Source organism: Gymnoscopelus microlampas (genome assembly GCF_963454915.1).
Source record: "Gymnoscopelus microlampas genome assembly, chromosome: 4".
NCBI lineage: Eukaryota > Metazoa > Chordata > Actinopteri > Myctophiformes > Myctophidae > Gymnoscopelus > Gymnoscopelus microlampas.
The window spans coordinates 38,222,697-38,242,864 of record NC_139941.1 but is presented as its reverse complement, the minus strand read 5'-3'; the positions used below and the strand labels follow the sequence as shown (position 1 = coordinate 38,242,864).

At 38.6% G+C, this 20,168-nt stretch overlaps 2 protein-coding genes across 2 annotated transcripts; one reads left to right on the top strand and one right to left on the bottom strand.

Moving 5' to 3' along the window:
• Nucleotides 1–1,919: 1,919 nt before the first annotated feature.
• prkg1l (protein kinase cGMP-dependent 1, like) lies at nucleotides 1,920–12,581 on the bottom strand (the record flags this gene model as incomplete). Its single annotated transcript, XM_084055140.1, has 19 exons — nucleotides 1,920–2,244; nucleotides 2,376–2,442; nucleotides 2,544–2,606; nucleotides 4,860–4,982; nucleotides 5,141–5,304; nucleotides 5,433–5,574; nucleotides 5,798–5,887; nucleotides 6,225–6,364; nucleotides 6,479–6,578; nucleotides 6,683–6,748; nucleotides 6,903–6,968; nucleotides 7,352–7,446; nucleotides 7,601–7,678; nucleotides 8,018–8,081; nucleotides 8,408–8,513; nucleotides 10,171–10,284; nucleotides 11,720–11,886; nucleotides 12,092–12,209; nucleotides 12,401–12,581. The coding sequence occupies 19 exons, from the start codon at nucleotides 12,579–12,581 to the stop codon at nucleotides 2,146–2,148; spliced, it is 2,043 nt and encodes a 680-aa protein (XP_083911266.1). The 3' UTR covers nucleotides 1,920–2,145.
• Nucleotides 12,582–16,037: 3,456 nt separating this feature from the next.
• ubl4a (ubiquitin like 4A) lies at nucleotides 16,038–19,895 on the top strand. Its single transcript, XM_084055122.1, has 4 exons — nucleotides 16,038–16,219; nucleotides 18,335–18,440; nucleotides 18,918–19,126; nucleotides 19,288–19,895. Exons 1-4 carry the CDS (start codon nucleotides 16,172–16,174, stop codon nucleotides 19,393–19,395), a joined length of 471 nt encoding a protein of 156 aa, XP_083911248.1. The 5' UTR covers nucleotides 16,038–16,171; the 3' UTR covers nucleotides 19,396–19,895.
• Nucleotides 19,896–20,168: the final 273 nt, after the last annotated feature.

Genomic DNA, 20,168 nt, shown 5'->3' with positions numbered 1-20,168 from the left:
TTGCGTCTCAGAATGTTAAGTGAAACAAAATTGGTTTAAAGGTAAGGTAAAGACAAGTGATATGTTTTTGGTTAAAGCACTATTGTGTGGTGGTAGTCTAATTGTGATTGTGAACCAGGGACCACCACCCTGACTAAGAATCAACCTGGGGACCACTGTTGTGTTGGGTGGGGATGGACTAAGATTAGTGCTTTGGTAACACTTTCTATGCATCCCATGTCTGCATCAATAGTCCACGGACTACTATAGTGGTCCATGGCATAATTAGGCCTGCAGGTGGTCCATGGGAAAATGTTTAAAAATGTAAATAGAATAAATGTAAATAGAACTAGAAAAAGTGCTCCTCGGAGCACAACTCTCCGCCAGAAGACTTGTGTTGGTTCGAAGGTCGCGAAGGTCGCTATCCCTCTTGTATATGTAAGTGTCCTATCCATCCTGTCTGGGTAAGTGTCCTCTTCCGTTCATTCTGTGTAAGTGTCCTATCCCTCCTGTCCTATCCGTCCTGTCTATGTAAGTGTCATATCCCTCCTGTCTATATAAGTGTCCTATCTGTCCTATCTGTCCAATAAGACAGATAGGAACAATTGGACCGCGACTACTTGACTACTTCCGGTTCGAAGGTCTGGGAGTGAGCTAGTGGCCGGATTTTCGGTATTGGAATCTGGCTTATCACAGTGACACATGTATTTATAGGTCGCTATCCCTCTTGTATATGTAAGTGTCCTATCCAACCTGTCTGGGTAAGTGTCCTCTTCCGTTCTGTCTGTGTGAGTGTCCTATCCCTCCTGTCTGTATAAGTGTCCTATGTCATATCCCTCCTGTCTATATAAATGTCCTATCTGTCCTATCTGCCAATTATGTATCAGCCATGCAGCCATTTCATGGTTCCCGTCTTACCTCACTCTGACAGTGGCGGAGACACTGTCAGAGTGATGCCATGTATATATAGGCCCGGTGGCGTCACTAGCCAATCAGATCACAGTATTTCACGTGTCACGTGAGGCTTGACCAATCGGTGTGTCATGTTTAGAAAGTGAAAACGCAGTGATAACAATACTCTCCTGGCGGAGAGTAATAAAATACCATTGTAAAATGTATTCAAATAATATTTAATAAGTCCATCACATATAAGAAAGTATTTGAATTAATAGGCGTGGTGTGGGAGAAAAAGCTTGCAATTAAATAATGACTGTTAAGGGCTTGATTTAATTTCTTGCACGATACTATGTGCAACAAAGTATATCAAGCCCAGGCATTATTTAACTGAAATATGTGAGTGGTCCAGAGCAACAAAAAAAAAGGTTGAGAACCACTGATGAATTCCTACCCCACACGGCTACCCTTATTCCATTCTCTTACTTTATCCAACCTTCCACTAAACTCATGTTTTGTATCTTATGTATGAGTGAGCAGACAAGTATGATTATATGGGCACTTTTCCTAATAATGACGACTCAATCAGGTAATCACGTACACTTCCCCTTCTTGAGATTTTCTGAGGAATTTCTTGACCTCCGACTTCCCAGTAACTGACAACATTGATGCATCATCATAGATCATTTAGTGCACTGTTCCATGGAAGAAAATATTCACTTTCACTTTCACAATTACTAGGTTAAATGCATGGTCAGGGACCACATGCAATACCTTCACGGACCACCAGTGGTCCACGGACCACCTGTTGAAAACCCCTGCTATAGAGTGTTTGTTCAGTAGCAGGGGTCTCTCTGTGTCTCTCCAGCTCTTTAATAAATAGAAAATACATTTTCAGTTGGGTGGCCAATCTTCAGCCAATCAGGAGAAAGTACGGTACCCATTTATCAGCTTCCAATTTTGCCTGCTCCTTTCTTTGTGTAATCACTCCCAAATGCAGTTGTTTATCCAGTGTCCTGTGTGAATTCTCTATAGTTTTAGCGAGAACATTTTGGACGATGTCTAAATGAAAAGAAAAATCTTATTTATGTGGAGTTCTTTCCAGGATCTTTTTAATTTTTGAAATGACAGAAACCTAGAGGATGCCACAATCATCTAGGCCTAGCTGCTGTTCTGCAGTCATCAAAATAAGGCATAGGCCTATTTCTCCAAAAACATATTGACTTCTCCTGAATTCATTAGCTAATCAGAACCAGGATGACAATTGACAAGTCAGAAATCCTTGTCCCAGTTTGTCTCCACTTCTGGTAAGCCTTCCACGTCTTCAGTATAATGACTAGGTGGTGTGCCCCTTTCCACGGAATGGTTGAACTGAAAGACAATATAGGCTTCATAACATGAGCACTTAAACCAGGCAGTCAAAAAACTATGTGCACATACCGGTATAGATAGCAGCAATACAAAACAAAGCAGATGTGGGCAACTCAGTGCAGGAGTCTTACTTTGGGAATGACAGGTGGGTTCAGAGTGCCATTGCAAAGTCCTTCCCAGTTGAATCCTTCAAACCACCTAAATGAAACGACAACATAAAACGGTTTTAGGCAAGGTACGCCTATACGTTAACACAGGCCTGATGCAATATTTTCTCCCAGCACAATTCTTGATCTTACTTGTGCTTTTGAATGTCCTTGGCCCCATTTCTCTGACTCCCCAGTCTCTCAGAGGGGTTGCTCCTTGAGGGCAAGGAAGAGAGCAAACATGACCCCACACATGGTTAATGACTGAATAAGAATGAAGAATGGTGCTTTTATAATTTATCCAGTGGTGGAGAAGGCTGTTAGGTCATGTCTATGACATCTGCACTGTTTCATTAATGTAATGTGTCATCAATTATTTTTATGTGTGTGAATAACAAACGGACAGACTTACGTACATACATACATACATACATACATACATACATACATACATACATACATACATACATACATACATACATACATACATACATACATACATACATACATACATACATACATACAGAGATTCCGTGCATTTATTGTATGTTATTATTTTGTATTTCTCTATTATTCCTACTATTATGTTTTTTTTTTATCTGTTTACTGAAAATTCTCCTTATACAATGGTATTTATAAGGATCAAAAGTGACACAGGATTGACAGATACTACAAAATACTATTATGCTTTTAACACTATAATGACCAAGATGGAGCTGCTACGGTTTCACAGTGTTTTCCTGCAGGTACATTTGGCTTTGTTATTTTCAGCATTCTAGGTTAAACCTGGTATCCTATAGTTTCAAATGTACAGAATGTTATTTAGATGTTGTTGTTTAGGCAGATGCTAGGTTCAGTGTTTACTTGGTGTCCTAGTTTCTAGGATACCTGAGGCAATTGACTATGCCGTCTCTCTGCACTCTATTTATGTGATTATGTGTTTATTGCCTAGAGTTCATGTTTACTCTGCTTATTCCAGTCTCACACTTGTAAATCGCTCTGGATAAGAGTGTCTGTTAAATGCCTAAATGGAAAATAGTAAAATTCTAATTGTAAATTCTACATCTCCAAACTATCCTTCTCCATGCACTGACGTACATTAGTGAGTTACTGATTGCCACACCACACAAACACTTTGATCGTTTGAGTTAGATTACTTTATCGTAAATAAATGATAAATCAGTGGTTCTCAAACATTTTCTTATTTCAAGGACCCCCAGTTTGATTTTATCCAATCTACACGGTAAACACCGCAGTGTTAGATTAACTCTGAGAGTGTACAAATGGAACCAAATGGACCCTTATGGGTCCATTTGGTTCCATTTGTACACTCTCAGAGTTCCAGACTAGTAATTCCTCAAGGACCCCTGGGGGTCCCTGAGAACCACTGAATACTTGTGCCCGTCATTTGTCATGGCGTTCAAGCTGAATTGTGACAAAGTGGTTGGAGCAGTGGTCTTGGGGGCAATGCTGTAAGTAGTCCAGTGTGGAGTACGTCTCCCTATGGAGGTTTTGACAGCTAAATTGAAGAATGTTTATGTCGTTCAGTGTTTTGCTGTATTGCCGTTGCCAGTTTTAACTCAGAACTGTTGACGCTTCAAATGGAACATGACACAAAAAAGGTTGATCTTGAGAAAAGGACATTTGAAATTGATGAAGAACTGGCTCTAGAAAAACAATATGACACTGAGCAAGCCAGTTTGCTGAGAGATATATCAGGCAATTATAGAATTTTCTCAATTTAGTCATTGCCATTTCCCCACCACCACGTATTGCTGCCTGCTGTTGCTGCCAACCCATACTGGGGCGGGTGTAGAAGACAGTAAATGTTATGTCCATTATGGAAATGATACAGAAATAATAAGCAAAAAGTCTGCAGTAGTTATGGATTTTTTGTCATTCTAGGGTTAAATGCCTTTAATGTCTTTAATTGCCATTTTATGCCTTATGTAAAGCACTTTGAATTGCTTTGTGTAGGAAATATGCAATACAAATACACTTCATGAAGTTGATAAAGTACGAAATGATGGGAAATGCAAATCTAGTTATCTAAATCTAAACAGACATCTTGAAATTGAACATTTTTACCCAGTAATGAAAAACATATCTTGTCTTTAATGCCTTTAATGTCTTTAATTACCATTTTATGCCTTATGTAAAGCACTTTGGATTGCTTTGTGTATAGGAAATGTGCAATACAAATACACTTCATGAAGTTGATGAAGTACGAAATGATGGGAAATGCAAATCAAGTTATCTAAATCTAAACAGACATCATTGACATTACTGGGTTTTTCATTACCCAGTAGTGAAAAACATATCTTGTCTTTTCATAATATGGAACAAAGACAAGCTTTCACATTATGGTGAGGTTGTAAATACTGTACTGTAAAAGAAATTACAAGATAGATCGAGTAATCCATTTTTCAATGATTTGTTTAACTGAATGTGTTTTTGTGTAAGCCACACCTGCACAGCTTCTTGATGAGGCTGGAGGCACTTTTGCTGATGGCCTTGGGGAAGTTGACCTGGTCAATGCCGCGAATGGTGGCAGCGAATATCATCATTGGATCAGAGCCACTAAATGGAAGGCTAGAGAGTGGGGGAAATGGGACATGTATCATATCAGTTCTAATAAAGAGAGAGGTGAATACAAAAATAATAAACTTTAATAAAAGTATAAAAATAAAATTACAAAGTGCTTAATAATACTGTAGTAAAATAAAAAAATCTCAAATCTCAAATCCTACCTTCCAGTCAGCAGTTCAAACATGAAAATGCCTAGTGACCAGAGATCTGTAGATATGCTGTGGCCCATGTTCAGGATGACCTCAGGGGCCATATAGCCTGGTGTACCACAGAATGTCCAAGTTTTCTTACCCACAATGATTTTCTTTGAACATCCAGGTCCCATCTAAAAGGCAGGAGGGGGCAGTAGAGTTTCAATTAACATTAATAAGAAATCAGCAGATTCCCATAGCACACCTAATAATGTGGAGAATTCCCAATGATATAATACATGTGAAGATTAGTTATTTTTACTAATTTGGCGTATCCATGTTGGTCCATAAACACATTCTCAGGCTTCAGGTCTCTATAGATAATGCCACAATGGTGAAGGAAGATCAGTGCCTCAACAACACAAGCAGTGTAGAACCTAGCGCTGCAGTCATCAAAGGATCCCCTGAGAAAAGACAGTAACATATTTTTTAATTAAGTAAATGTTTGATGAAAAATTTGGAGAGGTAGGGCCGTGTACAATCAACACTAACAGTCATTAGTTAAACTCAACATTATACCCTCCCAATGCCTAAACCAGAGCACGCTTGTGGAACAATGACAATTTTATCTCCATGGAGATAGGAGAGAAGCATTTTTCAAATATCTATTAATGCAACAATGACTACCTTTCTTTCAGCAAACTCCAAAGATCCCCGCCAACACAGGCTTCTGTTAACATGTACAGGTGCTTGGCATCTCTAAAGGTTTGGTGCAGCCTGGGGTCAATTAAAGATGAAAACAACCTATTAAAGCCAATTCTTAATGCCATGAACATAAGTACAGCCTCCAATCGAATCACCCCTTCAATCAGAATTAAGGTCAAATGATTATATTGTAATAATTAATCATATTAATAATCTTAACTTTTAATGAATAATTACTCATTATTTTGTATATTCTTTTGTATGGCATCTTCCATGCAAAAAACATAGCGCTGAAATTGCTTTACAATATTGAGAACAGTGAACAATATTAAAAACAAAAATGTTATTAGAAATAAAAAACAATATAAAATAAAGAAGCAGAGTAAGATTTTTCTTGTTTGGTTCACACCTGACTATGAATGGACAGTATGCCTCCGTAAGGATGTCTCTCGCTCTCAGGATGTGCTCTTGTTGATGATTAGTTACAATGAGTCTCTTGCTAAGCACCCTCATAGCAAAAGAACACTTGGAATTGCTCTTCAGTTGCACCTGGAGGAGATGGAAATCAATATATTGCATTATAGAAACATAGAATCCTGCAAAGAGTGCACCACAGGGAATATAGGTGGTCTGTAAATGACCCTCTACAAGGGCAAAACTTACAAGGTCTACGTGACCAAGCTCATCTTCTCCAAGTTTAGAAATGATCTGGAAATCACTCAGGGTCGTGTTTGACAGGAGAGTAGCATTCTCATTGGACCTACTTAATAGAAAAAGTGAAGCCTGATTTATTCTTTGGCAACATAAACATATTTTCAACTGATAGTTTGTACCAAGATACAAATGATTTCTGCAAATGCTCTATACTTGTTGCTGAGTTGCATATCGTTGTTCCCATCATCCGCCAAAACACCAATGATGTTTTTGAAAGCCCTGCAAAATGTTAACATACCTTCTCTTCAGAATATGCTTCAGGTCTCTGATTATGCTAAAAAATTCATAATAACAATTAAAATGTAACCAACATAAATAAATCAACAGTTTTGTTCTATGCAGGCAGTTTTCCCACTCCTATTCATTGACTTACTCTCTGTCTATGACCAAGCAGGTGACATCGCCAGTAGCAATCACATTCACAGTCCGCACGTCATGTCTGTACACAGAGAGAAAGAAGAGACAGAGAAAATGATAAGCTTGCAAATCTGGCAACATAACATGCTATTATAGGTTACTCATATCTCGCTTTGTTTTAAATGGATTAAAACTATTTGCGCAAAATAATTTAATCTTATCCAGACCCCTTTTGAATTGATGTGTGCCCACTGTTATTTCAATAGTGGAAAATTATGAAGAAGGTGCAAAATACTATCATGCAAAGACCGCATATGAAGTTACAATCAGTACAACAGAAGCACATTTTTGTACTGTATATTATTTGGGTTATGCTCAGAGGTCGGTGGTTTTCAGTTCCAATTAACAACCATTCTTGACCTTTTCCACCCGAATCTCTTTCAAGATAAAATATTTCATCCATACCCCCACAAAGCTTTTTCTCCAAACCACTGGCCCTCTGAGAGCCTACATAGGATGACAGGCTCTTCAAAGCCCTCCTTCTTCTCTGTCACTTTCACCTAAGAAAGAGCATTAATGACAGAGTGCTACTGTCAATAGCACTGAAATCAGTTATCACCAGTCAGATGCTGAATTAATATTTTGTTCTCCACTTTCTACAGCCTTTTTCTGAAAGCTCCATTCAATCTGTGCTTCAGGCATATAAATACCTACCTGACCTTCACAGATGACGTAAAAGGTGTCCCCCGTGGCCCCTTGACGAATTATGTAATCACTTTCAATGTAGTGAGTCTGTGAAACAGATTAAAGATATTTGTTTTTTGTATACATCCATTAGGGGAGGATCCCACATAACCCCACTCTGGTTTCTTTGCCTCTCCTGCACAATTTTCTTGTACTTCATGTAATTTAAGTCAAATTACTGATGTAACACACATGCATGACATATTCAACATTAAGTTCAGTAGGTATGTCCCGATCAAATGACCCAAAACATGTTATACATCTAAGAATGTCTCCTATGTAATGTGATTCTATTTGGTGAATGTGACCTGATTACAGGATGTTGTAACTTGTAACCATGCACACATTATTACTACAGTAACCAGGTATTCAATAGAGAATGTGTACCTCCTCCATAACATCAGACATGCTCATGATGACATCGTCTGGCAATGCCTGCAGAAAGGGAACGCTGTGATACAAGGGAGACAGCAAGTTTTTGAAAAGCATTTTCCTCCAGAAAACATTTCCTTTCTTTCCTTCCTTTACTTTTCCACAGATCTCAGATGGATGAGCATGTTCAAACAGCTGTAAAACATGCTGTATCACTGAAATGCTCACATTGTGGTCAATGGAAATGTACCCACACAACAGAGGGTTCAACGATCTGGAGACAGCGGTAAGCTGACAGACTAACAATGTGATACCTCAATTGTTTGTGGTGTCTATGCTCGAATACAAAGCAGCCTTATGGCTCAGCTCCTTCAAATCAAATGCATTGCTCCAGTCAGTACACACCTGCTAAGGAGCTTCATGGAATGAGATAGGCTGCTGAGACACGTCTGCATAAGTACGGTCTGGAAGGTCCTGCGGTCAATAACCCACAGTTTACAGTCCGTTAGTGCTGCAGAGAAAAATAGAAGCAGAAGAAATGAAATAATGCACAAGGCTGCACAAGTATCATGAGATTCAAGCTTAGACAGAAATCCTTGCGAGCATTCAACATGATGAATGTATTTTGTGGGGGCGTAGAGTACAGTGGTTCCAATGTGAAACACAACAAAATTCTAGACTGTAATCATTTCCCTGGTGATCATTCACTGGATGATAGGGCACAGTTGAAAGACGGGTATGGAGGTTAAGACTGCATTAGGAATGCTCATCATATAGAATAACAAACTCAATATTTCCCTCTGCTAGAGCAATTTTTATTTTATTTTTTTCAATAAATAAACTCAAAAGAGTGTCATAAATTCATAATTACCCAGATTCACTAGTGCTTCCTGCAAATTAAATAGTCTGTTCTCTGGTCTAGTTAGATCTGACAACCCCTATTATAGAACAGTGACATCCCAATATTTCTGTTATGAATGGAACATACGTGTCAATGTTTTATTTGTTTTGTCAAATGCTTCTTATCTGTCATTCAGTCATATGGACAGTATGATCGAATTCACAACAGATGCCTTTCATTTTCATTTGAACATGGTGCAAAATCTTGTTAATAACTGAGATGCTGATCTTGAAAGGAAATTCTGTCATTTTCTACCCAGTCTCCTGTCTGGGCAAGGGCATCCATAATCCTGCAGTACAAGTCAGCCCTGTTTTCACCTGAACCTTTATTGCTGTCTCTCTGATTCAGACGATGGGAGAAATAATCTTATTGATGCTCTCTGATGGTAACAAATTATGAAAAAAAGTAATTTCAGGTCACAAAGGAGATAAAGCAACAGCGCCCCTGAACAAAACCAGCTAAAGGGAAGTGACTGATAGTAAAGAAGGAACAAAAGCAAAAAGGGGCCATTGATGTGACTTGAAAACTGCAATGGAAGGAGAGCATCCTGTGTGTGTGTGTGTGTGTGTGTGTGTGTGTGTGTGTGTGTGTGTGTGTGTGTGTGTGTGTGTGTGTGTGTGTGTGTGTGTGTGTGTGTGTGTGTGTGTGTGTGCGTGCGTGCGTGCGTGCGTGCGTGCGTGCGTGCGCGCGGCAGGACAAGGCAGGAACAGATTTTTCAATCTGCACTGATCCGGTCCATTTCCACAGCCTATTTATTTGTGAAATCGGGTCAGATGTGAGTAGCAGTGGCTGGGAGACAGAGCTTTCCCAGAGGACTCTGAGATCAGATGCTGGAGGGAGACAATAGCACAATTTCTATTTTCTAAGGAACTATGTCTTGCTCTTGACATTTGTTTGATAGGTCATGGTCTTACCATGAGTGAAGACTTTCTTAGAGCTGAGACTGACAGACAGACAGGTTGTGGACTCAGGCAGAATAGGTTATGTAGTCTCCGCATCTCAGTGAGACATGTTTGAATCTGTGTTGTCTGAGATCTGAACAAGTATTTTGATTTGAAATTCAGCTGAAGTCTTCAATCTGAGACTGCAGTTCTACTCCCATGATATTCTCATGAACAATAATTATTTATATGAATGCCAACTCAATCTGACCACATCAGAATAAACCACATATTACAAGGTGACTGACGAATATACATTTTCCCCCTGAATCAGCATGCACTTATATAACCTGCCAGACAATAATAACATTCAGTTTTCAAGATACCTGATACATTGTACAGATAGGTGCAGTTATACAGGAGTGCCAGCTCTCCAAAAATGTTTCCCGGTTCAATTGTGAGTGGCTTCTGGCCATCTTTTGTCATTTCCAACTTCCCATCTGCAAATAACACAAATAATCAGTCAAGCAAATGAAAAACAAAACAAAAACAAATGTAACATGTAGATTAAACCAGACGTATGTGTATGCTTGTGTATAGCAGTAGTACTTATGCATATGCAGTTGACAGTTGTGCATATGTACTGTACATGATTCTGTCTGGCTCCTTGTGCCTTTGCTTATGTGACCACACATGTTGAGATATTGTTAAATTATATAACATTTGAGAACCTTCACCCAGATACAGTAGCAAGGCAGCAGCAGAAAAGGTGTGTGACCTCACCTCAGATCAGCTCCTTTTAGACCACCATATCTCATTCACAGCCGCAGGCGATGATTGCTACCCTCACAGATCATGGATCTTTGTGTGTGTGTGTGTGTGTGTGTGTGTGTGTGTGTGTGTGTGTGTGTGTGTGTGTGTGTGTGTGTGTGTGTGTGTGTGTGTGTGTGTGTGTGTGTGTGTGTTTGTGTGTGTGTGTGTGTGTGTGTGTGTGTGTGTGCGTGCGTGCGTGCGTGCGTGCGTGCGTGCGTGCGTGCGTACGTGTGTGTGTATAGGTGTGTATAGGTGTGTGTGTGTGTGTTTGTCTGTCTGTCTGTCTGTCTGTCTGTCTGTCTGTCTGTCTGTCTGTCTGTCTGTCTGTCTGTCCATAACTAATCTCATCACATACTACTAGGCTATCAGTGTAATATTTCTTGTGCACACTGACAGCTAGCCAAGGACCTCAATTACTGAGTATGTCTTTATTTAATATTGATAATTGCAGAGCCTGTGACCTGTGTCTCACACATGTAGACACGGGTCTGAGGTCTCTTTCATGGGACTACGCTGGCATGGTTTACCAACATTCAGATATAGCTGTGGAGCTGTGTACATTTCTGTTGTATATACAATTAACTCGCAGGTCTTGCAAAGCGATTATGGGGCAGCGAGATCTTGACCGTTACATTTCAAAGGCAAAGCACACCCTTTGATTGACTGGTGATAAAAACATTATTGACACAAGGAATTATCAATTACACTTTAATTTGAATAATAAAAATGTAAGAGCAAGATGGTTATAGTTTCTAGAGTTCTAGATTGATGAATGCAGCTGTCTCCAATATGCCTCTAACCTCAGAGTACGTCTTTAAATTCCTGGAGACTATATTAACCACTGACCAAAAGATGTTATGCTTATTCAACCCAATGTCCTTGTCCATTCCAAACAGGTCATTGATGAGCTTGTGTCTGAAAAGTGTCAATGGAGTCTACGCTATCATAACTGTTGGCTGCAAATGAAAGTAATCACATACTGTAATATGCAATATAACAAAAATATCACTGTGCTGTTCCAATGTCATAATCTTCTACTGTTCTGTGAATTGTCTGATGAATTAATCTCATGCTTTAGTGAAATGTCTATTTATAGTCAAAAGTGAGAAATTATGTATTTACCATCTAAGACATATGCTTCAATTCCAATGGATCCTTCTTGAATAACACAACAACCTTGGCTGACAGTGGTGGAATGAATACAGTCCAGCAAAGCTCTGGTTTGCCCATCGTCAAGGTTCTTCAAGAAGACACTCTTTAAAAATGATGCCTGAATCCGCTTCTGTGCCCTGGGAGTGGAAAGGTATGATCATTGTTTTAATTGTTGTGCATTATTACATGTGACAACAAATAATCCAAGGTTGTGAGTGAAGTTGCGTGCTGTAGCTGTAGCTTTGTAGAATTCTCGACTGATTTAGTTAACCAGAAGCCTTGAGAACGTTTTGAATGCATTTTTCAGGCGAAGCAAGGACAGGGTATGCTATGTTTTCTTACTCTGGACTTTTGTCACAGCTTGTGTGTGAAATGGCTTCGAGGGTCTTATGCTCCACAGTAAAGGGTTCTGAAATGATGGTCTTCCTTTGCTCTCTCTCTTCCCCCTGGGCAGAGCACCCTGCAATAAATATGTTTAGGCCTATAGTTTTAAAACATGTTTATGGAACTTAACTCATTGCTAATGCTATGAAAATCATACAGGACACTTACAGTATCTAACATTTTATGATTCCGTATGGATCCAGTTCATAGTCCACAGCTTTGGGATGTAGATAAAAAAATAGCCTAGTAGTGAAGATACCAAAATACCTGTGGTGGGTCCTGGGGGTGAAATGGTGGCCCTGTGACGGTCCAGTTCTCCCTGAAGTCTTCGAATGAGCTCATCCTTAGTATCCAACTCCAGCTCCAATTCGTCTATGAGAGTGTCCCGCTGGCGAAGCTCTTCAACCTTCAACTGCAGTGCAAACTGTAGGTCTCGAAGTGTGCCCATTACATCTAGGCCAAATGACACATACATTTATGAGCGTGTGCACGCGCACACACACACATCAATAACAAAAGCGGTCCAATCCACCTTTTGCCTTTACCCATTTTTCATTATAAAAATACACAGATCACTTTCCAGCAGTATAGTGTAAAGTAATTAAGTGCATTTACTCAAGTACTATACTTAGGTACAATTTTGAGGTACTTTTACTTTACTGGAGTATTTCCAATTTTCAGTCATTTTACTTCTACTCCACTACATATCAGAGGCAAATATTATACTTGTATCCATGCACTACAATTATTTGACAACTTCAGTTACTAGTTACTTTATAGATTTTGATTATTATTACAAAACATACATTAACCACTTAAGCTTTATACATTTCGTCCATTTGAAAATAGTCTAAAAAGAAATCTACAAGCTCACAAGCAACACATGGTGAGCTTGTAGAGCAGCTATTTTCAAAAAGATAATTTTACATTTTATACATTTATTTGAAAATGTGTGAATTGGGACATTCTGCAAAATTAGTACTTTCTACTTTTGGTACTTTAAGTACATCTTGATGCCAATAGTTTTGTACGTTTACTCAAGTAGCCTACATTTTTAATTCCGGACTTTTACTTGTAATAGTATTTCTACGTTGCAATATTGACACTTTTACTTAAGTAAGAAATGTGAGCACTTTTTCCACCACTGATTGAAACCCACTGAAATATCGGAGGACAAAAGTAAGTAGGACTAGGTCTATTCTAGAGAAGAAAACATTTGATTTGCATAGCACAATGGGTGTCGTTTAGGCCTACATAGCCTACATTACCAATTATCTTTTTTGCAAACGTGCGACGAAATATAAATCAATCTTAAGTACGCTAGAGGCGTCAGTCTGCCTCTGCATCTAAGAGCAAACTTTAAGTCATTGGATTGCAGCAGAAAACGGTCCAGTCATAGACAAGATATAGGGAGAAAACACACTTTATGAAATGGTTCAGCAACGCAACGCACTGATCGGTATCTGAATCTGTTACTATATAGGCTATCTATCACACCAGTTGATTTGTATGTTGACTAAGATAAATTATATTCTATAATTATGTATAGCCTATTGTATGCCCTCTATAATAGCCTTATTTATCATTCTCACGCACACACCTACGCCTACACACGCAGCCTACATAGCCTACCTATTTTCGTAACAAATTACGTAATGTTATAATAATTATTATTAGCCTAATATTAGACGATTATTATTATAGGCTAGTATATTATTATTACTATTATTAATAGGCTTTTTTTCTTCTTAAACAGCTACATTCGGTTTTGTCTGCACAAGACGTGCGCTATAACTTACATAAAACCGTGTGAAATGTTCTGAAAATGATCACTTACCACAAGATCTAGGCTACAGCGTCGACACTTCACAGTTTGTCTGTGTCACTTCTCTCACTAAGAGAGAGAGAGGTGCTGGAGTGACTGGACAGCTCCTGGTGCTGATGCTGACCTGTTCGACAGGTGACTGTAGACCTCTCTGATTCTCTTGCTTGCTGGGCTGTACCATATTATAACAATATGGGCTGTACAGGCACAGGAGGACAGTAGGCATGATGAATCACATGACCAAGATAACAATCAGTGATGGAAGAAGTACTCATATGCTGTATTTAAGTAAACATATCAATACAGCAATGTAGGAATACTATGTTACAAGTAAAAGTCCTGAATTCATTTGACTTGAGTAAAAGTACAAAAGTATTGGCATCTAAATATACTTAAAGTACCAAAAGTAAAAGTACTCATTGTGCAGAATGTCCCATTTCACAAGTGTTCAAAATGTATAAAACATCTTTTGCAAATAGCAGATCTACAAGCTTACAACGCTCATAAAGCAACACGTTGTGAGCTTGTAGATCTGCTATTTTCAAATAGCCAAAATATATAGGGATGAAGTGGTTATGTTTTGTTATAATAATCCAAATCTACAAAGTAACTAGTAACTAATGTTCTCAAATAATTGTAGTGGAGTAAAAAGTACAATATTTGCCTCTGAGATGTATAGTGGAGTGAAGTAAAAGTACTGAAAATTGGAAATACTCAAGTAAAGTAAAAGTACTTCAAATGTACATCCATTATCAAAATACTATTCTACTAAATATAATTAACGATACGTTGCTGTTGGTCAGAAACCGTGTATCTCCATAGTTCAACTTTTTGTGTTTATTTTCCCCATAAATGAATACCCTACTTTGTCGACGGTACAAGAGTGTCACTCAAATTATAGCAAAAAGTAGCCAGCTTTGCAACACATTTTTTAGCCTGGCTCCAGCCCGTGAATCGCTAGCCACGCCCATTAAAAAAATATGTTCAGGCGATTCTGAATAATGGAGTGAAACGAAATGAAAATTCAGGCTGAGTGTCAGGCTAACACATTGTGAGATTGTAGTAGATCTTACTTAAGTAAAAGTATCAATACTGCAATATAGAAATACTCTGTTACAAGTGAAAGTCCGGAATTAAGAAATTGCTTGAGTAAAAGTACAAAGGTATTGGCATCAAAATGTACTCAAAGTACCAAAAGTAAAAGTACTCATTAGGCAGAATGTCCTATTTCACAAGTGTTCAAAATGTATACAAATCTTTTGAAAATAGCCGAATTATATAGGGATAAAGTGGTTAATGCATGTTTTGTAATAATAATAAAAATCTACAAAGTAACTACTAGTAACTAGTTTTCAAATAATTGTAATACAAAAGTACAATATTTGACTCCAAGATGTAGTGGAGTAGAAGTAAATGTACAGAAAATTGTAAATACTCTAGTAAATAAAAAAATACCTCAAAATTGTACTTAAGTGCAGTACTTGAGTAAATGTACTTAGTTACTTTAGATGTCTTCTTTCCCATTTTCTTTCTTTCTTTGTATGCCATGTCACACTCCCGTCTGTGGGTGACGCTGTTGGAAACGCGGGCTGGGAATAAACCGATGCCTTAGAAGAAGATGGACACGTTGCCATGTCTGCTTATTATAAGCAACTTTGGGCTTGTTTTTCTGTAAAGTTGCTTGTAAATATTGATAGTTGCGGGTTGCGTTTTTTGGGGGCTTGTTTCTAAAGTGTAGTTGCTTATTTAGGCTTGCTTACAAATTTGAGTAATTATTTTTTAAACCAGTGGTTCTCAAATATTTTCAAAAATGTTTTGTGCCAGCTAGGGAGCATTTGTGTTGTTAGAATGTTCCAATGTTGAAATGTTTATAGAATGTTGAAAAATATTCCAAATATTCCACATTTTATTTCAAGAGTTTTTGAAAATAGCAGATCTACAAGCTCACAACGCGTTCTGAGCTTGTAGATCTGCTATTTTCAAATTGCTAAAGTGCTCATGTGGCCTTAAGTTGCTTCTTTTGGGCTTGTTTTCCCAGACCCGGTTGCTCATTTCTCTCACAACATCTGGCAACGCTGAAGATGGATCGTTGACGAGGATCTGTGAGGTTGTTGTGAAGCAGGCAGTAAACTCTTTTGGTGTGGCTTCTTTCTCTCTTAACATTTACAACGTAACGTAACGAGTCGTTGTCTCACATTTAGCGAATTGTCAAAATGATTCTAACTGTTAAACCGCTCCAAGGAAAAGAATGCAATGTACAGGTGAGCACCGGGGGCAACCTAGCCAGTTAGCTTGTTAGCTTAGCGGTAACGTTAGCGTTTTTGTTTGTTCTACAAGCCAACAACTAGCTCTGTTGATGAAGGCTCGTGTATTGCTGCGTCGTCGAAGTAAATGAAGGCTTCCTTACTAGTGAACTCTATAAACTATGCCTTTTGTCTTAAGAATTAGTTCGGACAACTTGAATCTTGGACTGTAACTCAAGTGGTTCTCTGTACCTTTTCAGGCCATGACCCCCCCCCCCAAAATAATCATGTTTGAACTGGGGACCCCCCACCCTGACAAGCACTTGGAATGTAGGAGTTGAGGCATTACATTTAGTTTGACTCTGTTCCGCAGATAAAAATTGTGATAATAGCAGATCTACAAGCTCACAATGCCTCGTGTTGCGAGGTGTTTTGAACTTGTAGATCGGCTATTTTCACAAATTTCCCCTCTTCCTTATAATATTTGACCGGTTTTTGGAGTATATTGTCAGTGTGTTGTTTACTTTTGATGCAGTAGTGGTCGTGCTCTCTCTTTTTATAGGTATTAAAAAAAGGCCTTAAAAGTCCTTAAATTGTCACTTTACTGTCATCTGGGGACTACCAAAAGCCGGGTCTTGCATGGCCTCATCTCCTTCCTCTACTGCCGCTTTATGTAGTAGACTTAATTTCTTAACATTAAACTTGAGCTAGTTTTGCTTGTGATAACATTACTAATTGTTATTATTATTTTGACCATCCCCTGTTCATTTGTAACTACAGTGCTGGTGTGAAACTTATCTTTTTTGAACATTTTGAACACACACTCTGCATATTGGGCCCTTTTTCTTACCACCCCACTTGCCACCCTCAACAGAAACAGCACTGTGCCTAAAAGAAGCATTAGACATTACACTATAGTCCAATATATATTTATGTAGTGGTGATTACAATGTGTGTGATGCCATCTGCAGGTGCTTCCTTGAAGGGGCTCTCAAATCTAATTTCAAAGAGTTTAGACCAGATTGTGTGGTTTATTACAGCACAGAAGCGTTTATTTTCAAGCTGCACTCTGAAATGCTGACATTTTACCACCAGCTAATAGAGCCTGCCTGTTTGTTCAGGGGAGAAATTCAATTTTGACCTTCAGGCAGTACCACTTATCAACCAGTCGTGTCAAACCAGTCTGGCTCTAAATGTCACACTTGAAGAGACCACCCCAATTGTATATGATATATTCTGTATTAACATACTTTACCATGCAGATTGTACAAAATAACATTGTATTCACTAAAACGTTACATAGTACAACTTCAAGATTTACCAGCAATATCACTGGTTGCTCATTTTTGCTAATCTGATCTCAGAATCGCCAAAAATCTTCATATCACGTGGGCTGTCTAGACATGAACATAACACTTTAATAGTGCAGTGTTAACACTGATTGAGGTGTCTGAATACAGCTGCCATCCTGGCATAGTTTGTGTAATGATATGTACTGAATAAGCTCTCTGTTTGCAAGTTCCATCTTGCAAACTTGACAACTGAACCTTATTTAAAATCAATAATTATATTCCTGAAAATGCTATTTCATCATGGCCAATCGCTACTTACATTTGCAGTGCCTACACGATCAGTGGAGTTGCAGTAGTTTCCATTTAAATAAAAGAATGATCAAATGAATTCCTGTGAGACCATTCTGCTGTCCTTGTACTGTTTATTTCCCCTTTAGCCTACTTGAAGCTATATTTGTTCACATTGAGCACATTTGCTAGTCATATTTTAGTATCGGGTTATGTTTTGCTAGGGCCTTTGAATAGATTAAAATACAGGGTTTTATATGTACTTTATAAAAATGTGGAGTTGCAAGCCAATTTCAGATCTGACATGACAATGAATGGAAGTACATTCACGGCAGGGGTGAAAAAATCGGCACTAATGATGAATACTGACAAACATCTAACATCTATTGTTTGATTAATATTTTATTTGATCTGAAGCATATGGGAAGGAAGCAAATGTAAAGTACCTTTAGAGTTTACTGGCCAATTGAATAATGATGAACTAAACTGATTTTATATGATTGCCAAAAATGATTTTGTTCTTGGATGATACTCAGTGTTTTTAATCTTTCAGGTAACTGAAGACGAGAAGGTGTCAACAGTCAAGGAACTTGTCTCAGAACGTCTCAACATACCTGCAAATCAGCAGCGGTTGCTTTATAAAGGGAAAGCGCTTGCAGGTAGGTTTCCACTGGAACTGGTTTCACACCCATCTGATGAGAACTTTGAGCCATGTAGTACCTGCTCCTTATCCCATTAAGACCTGGAACTGTCTCATTTTTAGATTTTACACTTTGGGCTATTCAAAAATAGCAGATATACAAGCTCATAGCGCGGCACCGAGTGCTACAAGCTTGTAGATCTGCTATTTTTGAAAAATCGTGAAAATGTGTGCAAATCTTTGAATATATATATTTTTAAAGCAAACATTTTTAACTCAAATCTTTTCTTCTGGGGGTCCCTGGAACAAAATATTTTGATGGGGGTCTGCGGCCAAATGCATATAATTTTGGGGGTCCTTTACATGAAAAAGATTGAGCACCACTGACATAGAAACATACGTTTTTCAGAAAACTGTTGAGATTTAGGAGACATGTAGAATCGGCTTCAGGTCTCAATGGGTTATTGTGTTACGAGTTTAGTCTTTCTACTTTCAGACGAACACAGATTGAGTGACTACTCTATCGGACCAGAGGCCAAGTTGAACTTGGTGGTTCGTCCAGCAGGGGAGAGGATTGGAGCTACAGGAATGGCGAGCAGCAGTAGCAGCATCCCACAAGGAGCAGTGTGGCAGACTCTCTCTACCATCCTTGCCAAACATTTTAGTCCTGCAGATGCAGCCAAAGTTCAGGACCAACTCATCAAGGTAATCGATGAACACTGCATACTTACTGTGCTTCATTGCAACAATATATTGAAATTGACTTTAGGTTTCCAAAAATAGACCACCAATTGTCCATCTATATTTCCCAGTCATTTCCCCACATTTTCAAAGTACTGACTGATATCTGCTTACTGTTCCTCAAGGATTATGAACGTTCACTTAGACAACTCAGTCTTGATGATATTGAGCGCCTGGCAGGACGACTACTTCATCCAGACAGTGAAGGCATGGACAGCTCGTACATGGACTGACAGCCTGCAACGGAGAACGCTGGTCTTAAGATTGTCGGTGGAGGGGTGTTCACTGTTCAGGGTTTGAGGAAGGCACAGAGAAGACCTTATCTTCTTGCAGAGGGCCCAGGTCCGGTGTACGCTTAATGGCTCGTTGTGGATATGCCGGTCTGCTGATTATATCACAAATAGGGCTTGGATAAGAAAACCTGGCCTCTTTGTTTTTGTTGTTGTTTTTTGTCCTGCCATTGCTGTTAAATAATGACATTTAGATTTGAGGATCAAATCCAATTTGAAATACAAAGGACTCCTGTTTGGCTGTTGGCTTCACTTGATTTCTGGCTGCTCAAACTCCAAGGAGACACTAACTTCTGCTGGAGGATATTTATTAGTTATGTTTGTGTTGGATGATGGCTGAGTGTTTTCTGTTAACTCTGTCAGAAGGTAAAGCCTGTTTTTATTCAGTATCTAACTGGTAATCATTGTATGATTTGTAAATACTGTGTTTATATAAACCATTAAAAAACAAGTAAAAAAAAACTAACAGCGATCTTTTGTGTATTTCAGAAACACTGGAATGTTTAAAAAATAAAATTTAATGCGATTTGCTTGTAAATGAAAGTAATTTTAAGGCATATGGGGCAGATGGGGAATTTAATTTGTCTCCAGGGCGTGGAAGGACGATAGAGGGCGGGGTCAACACGGTGACGGACGAAGGTTTTCTCCAATCATCAAGAGTATGAGCTCGTGATTCATATTTGATAACCAATCACGTTGATAGACTTTGATGTGAG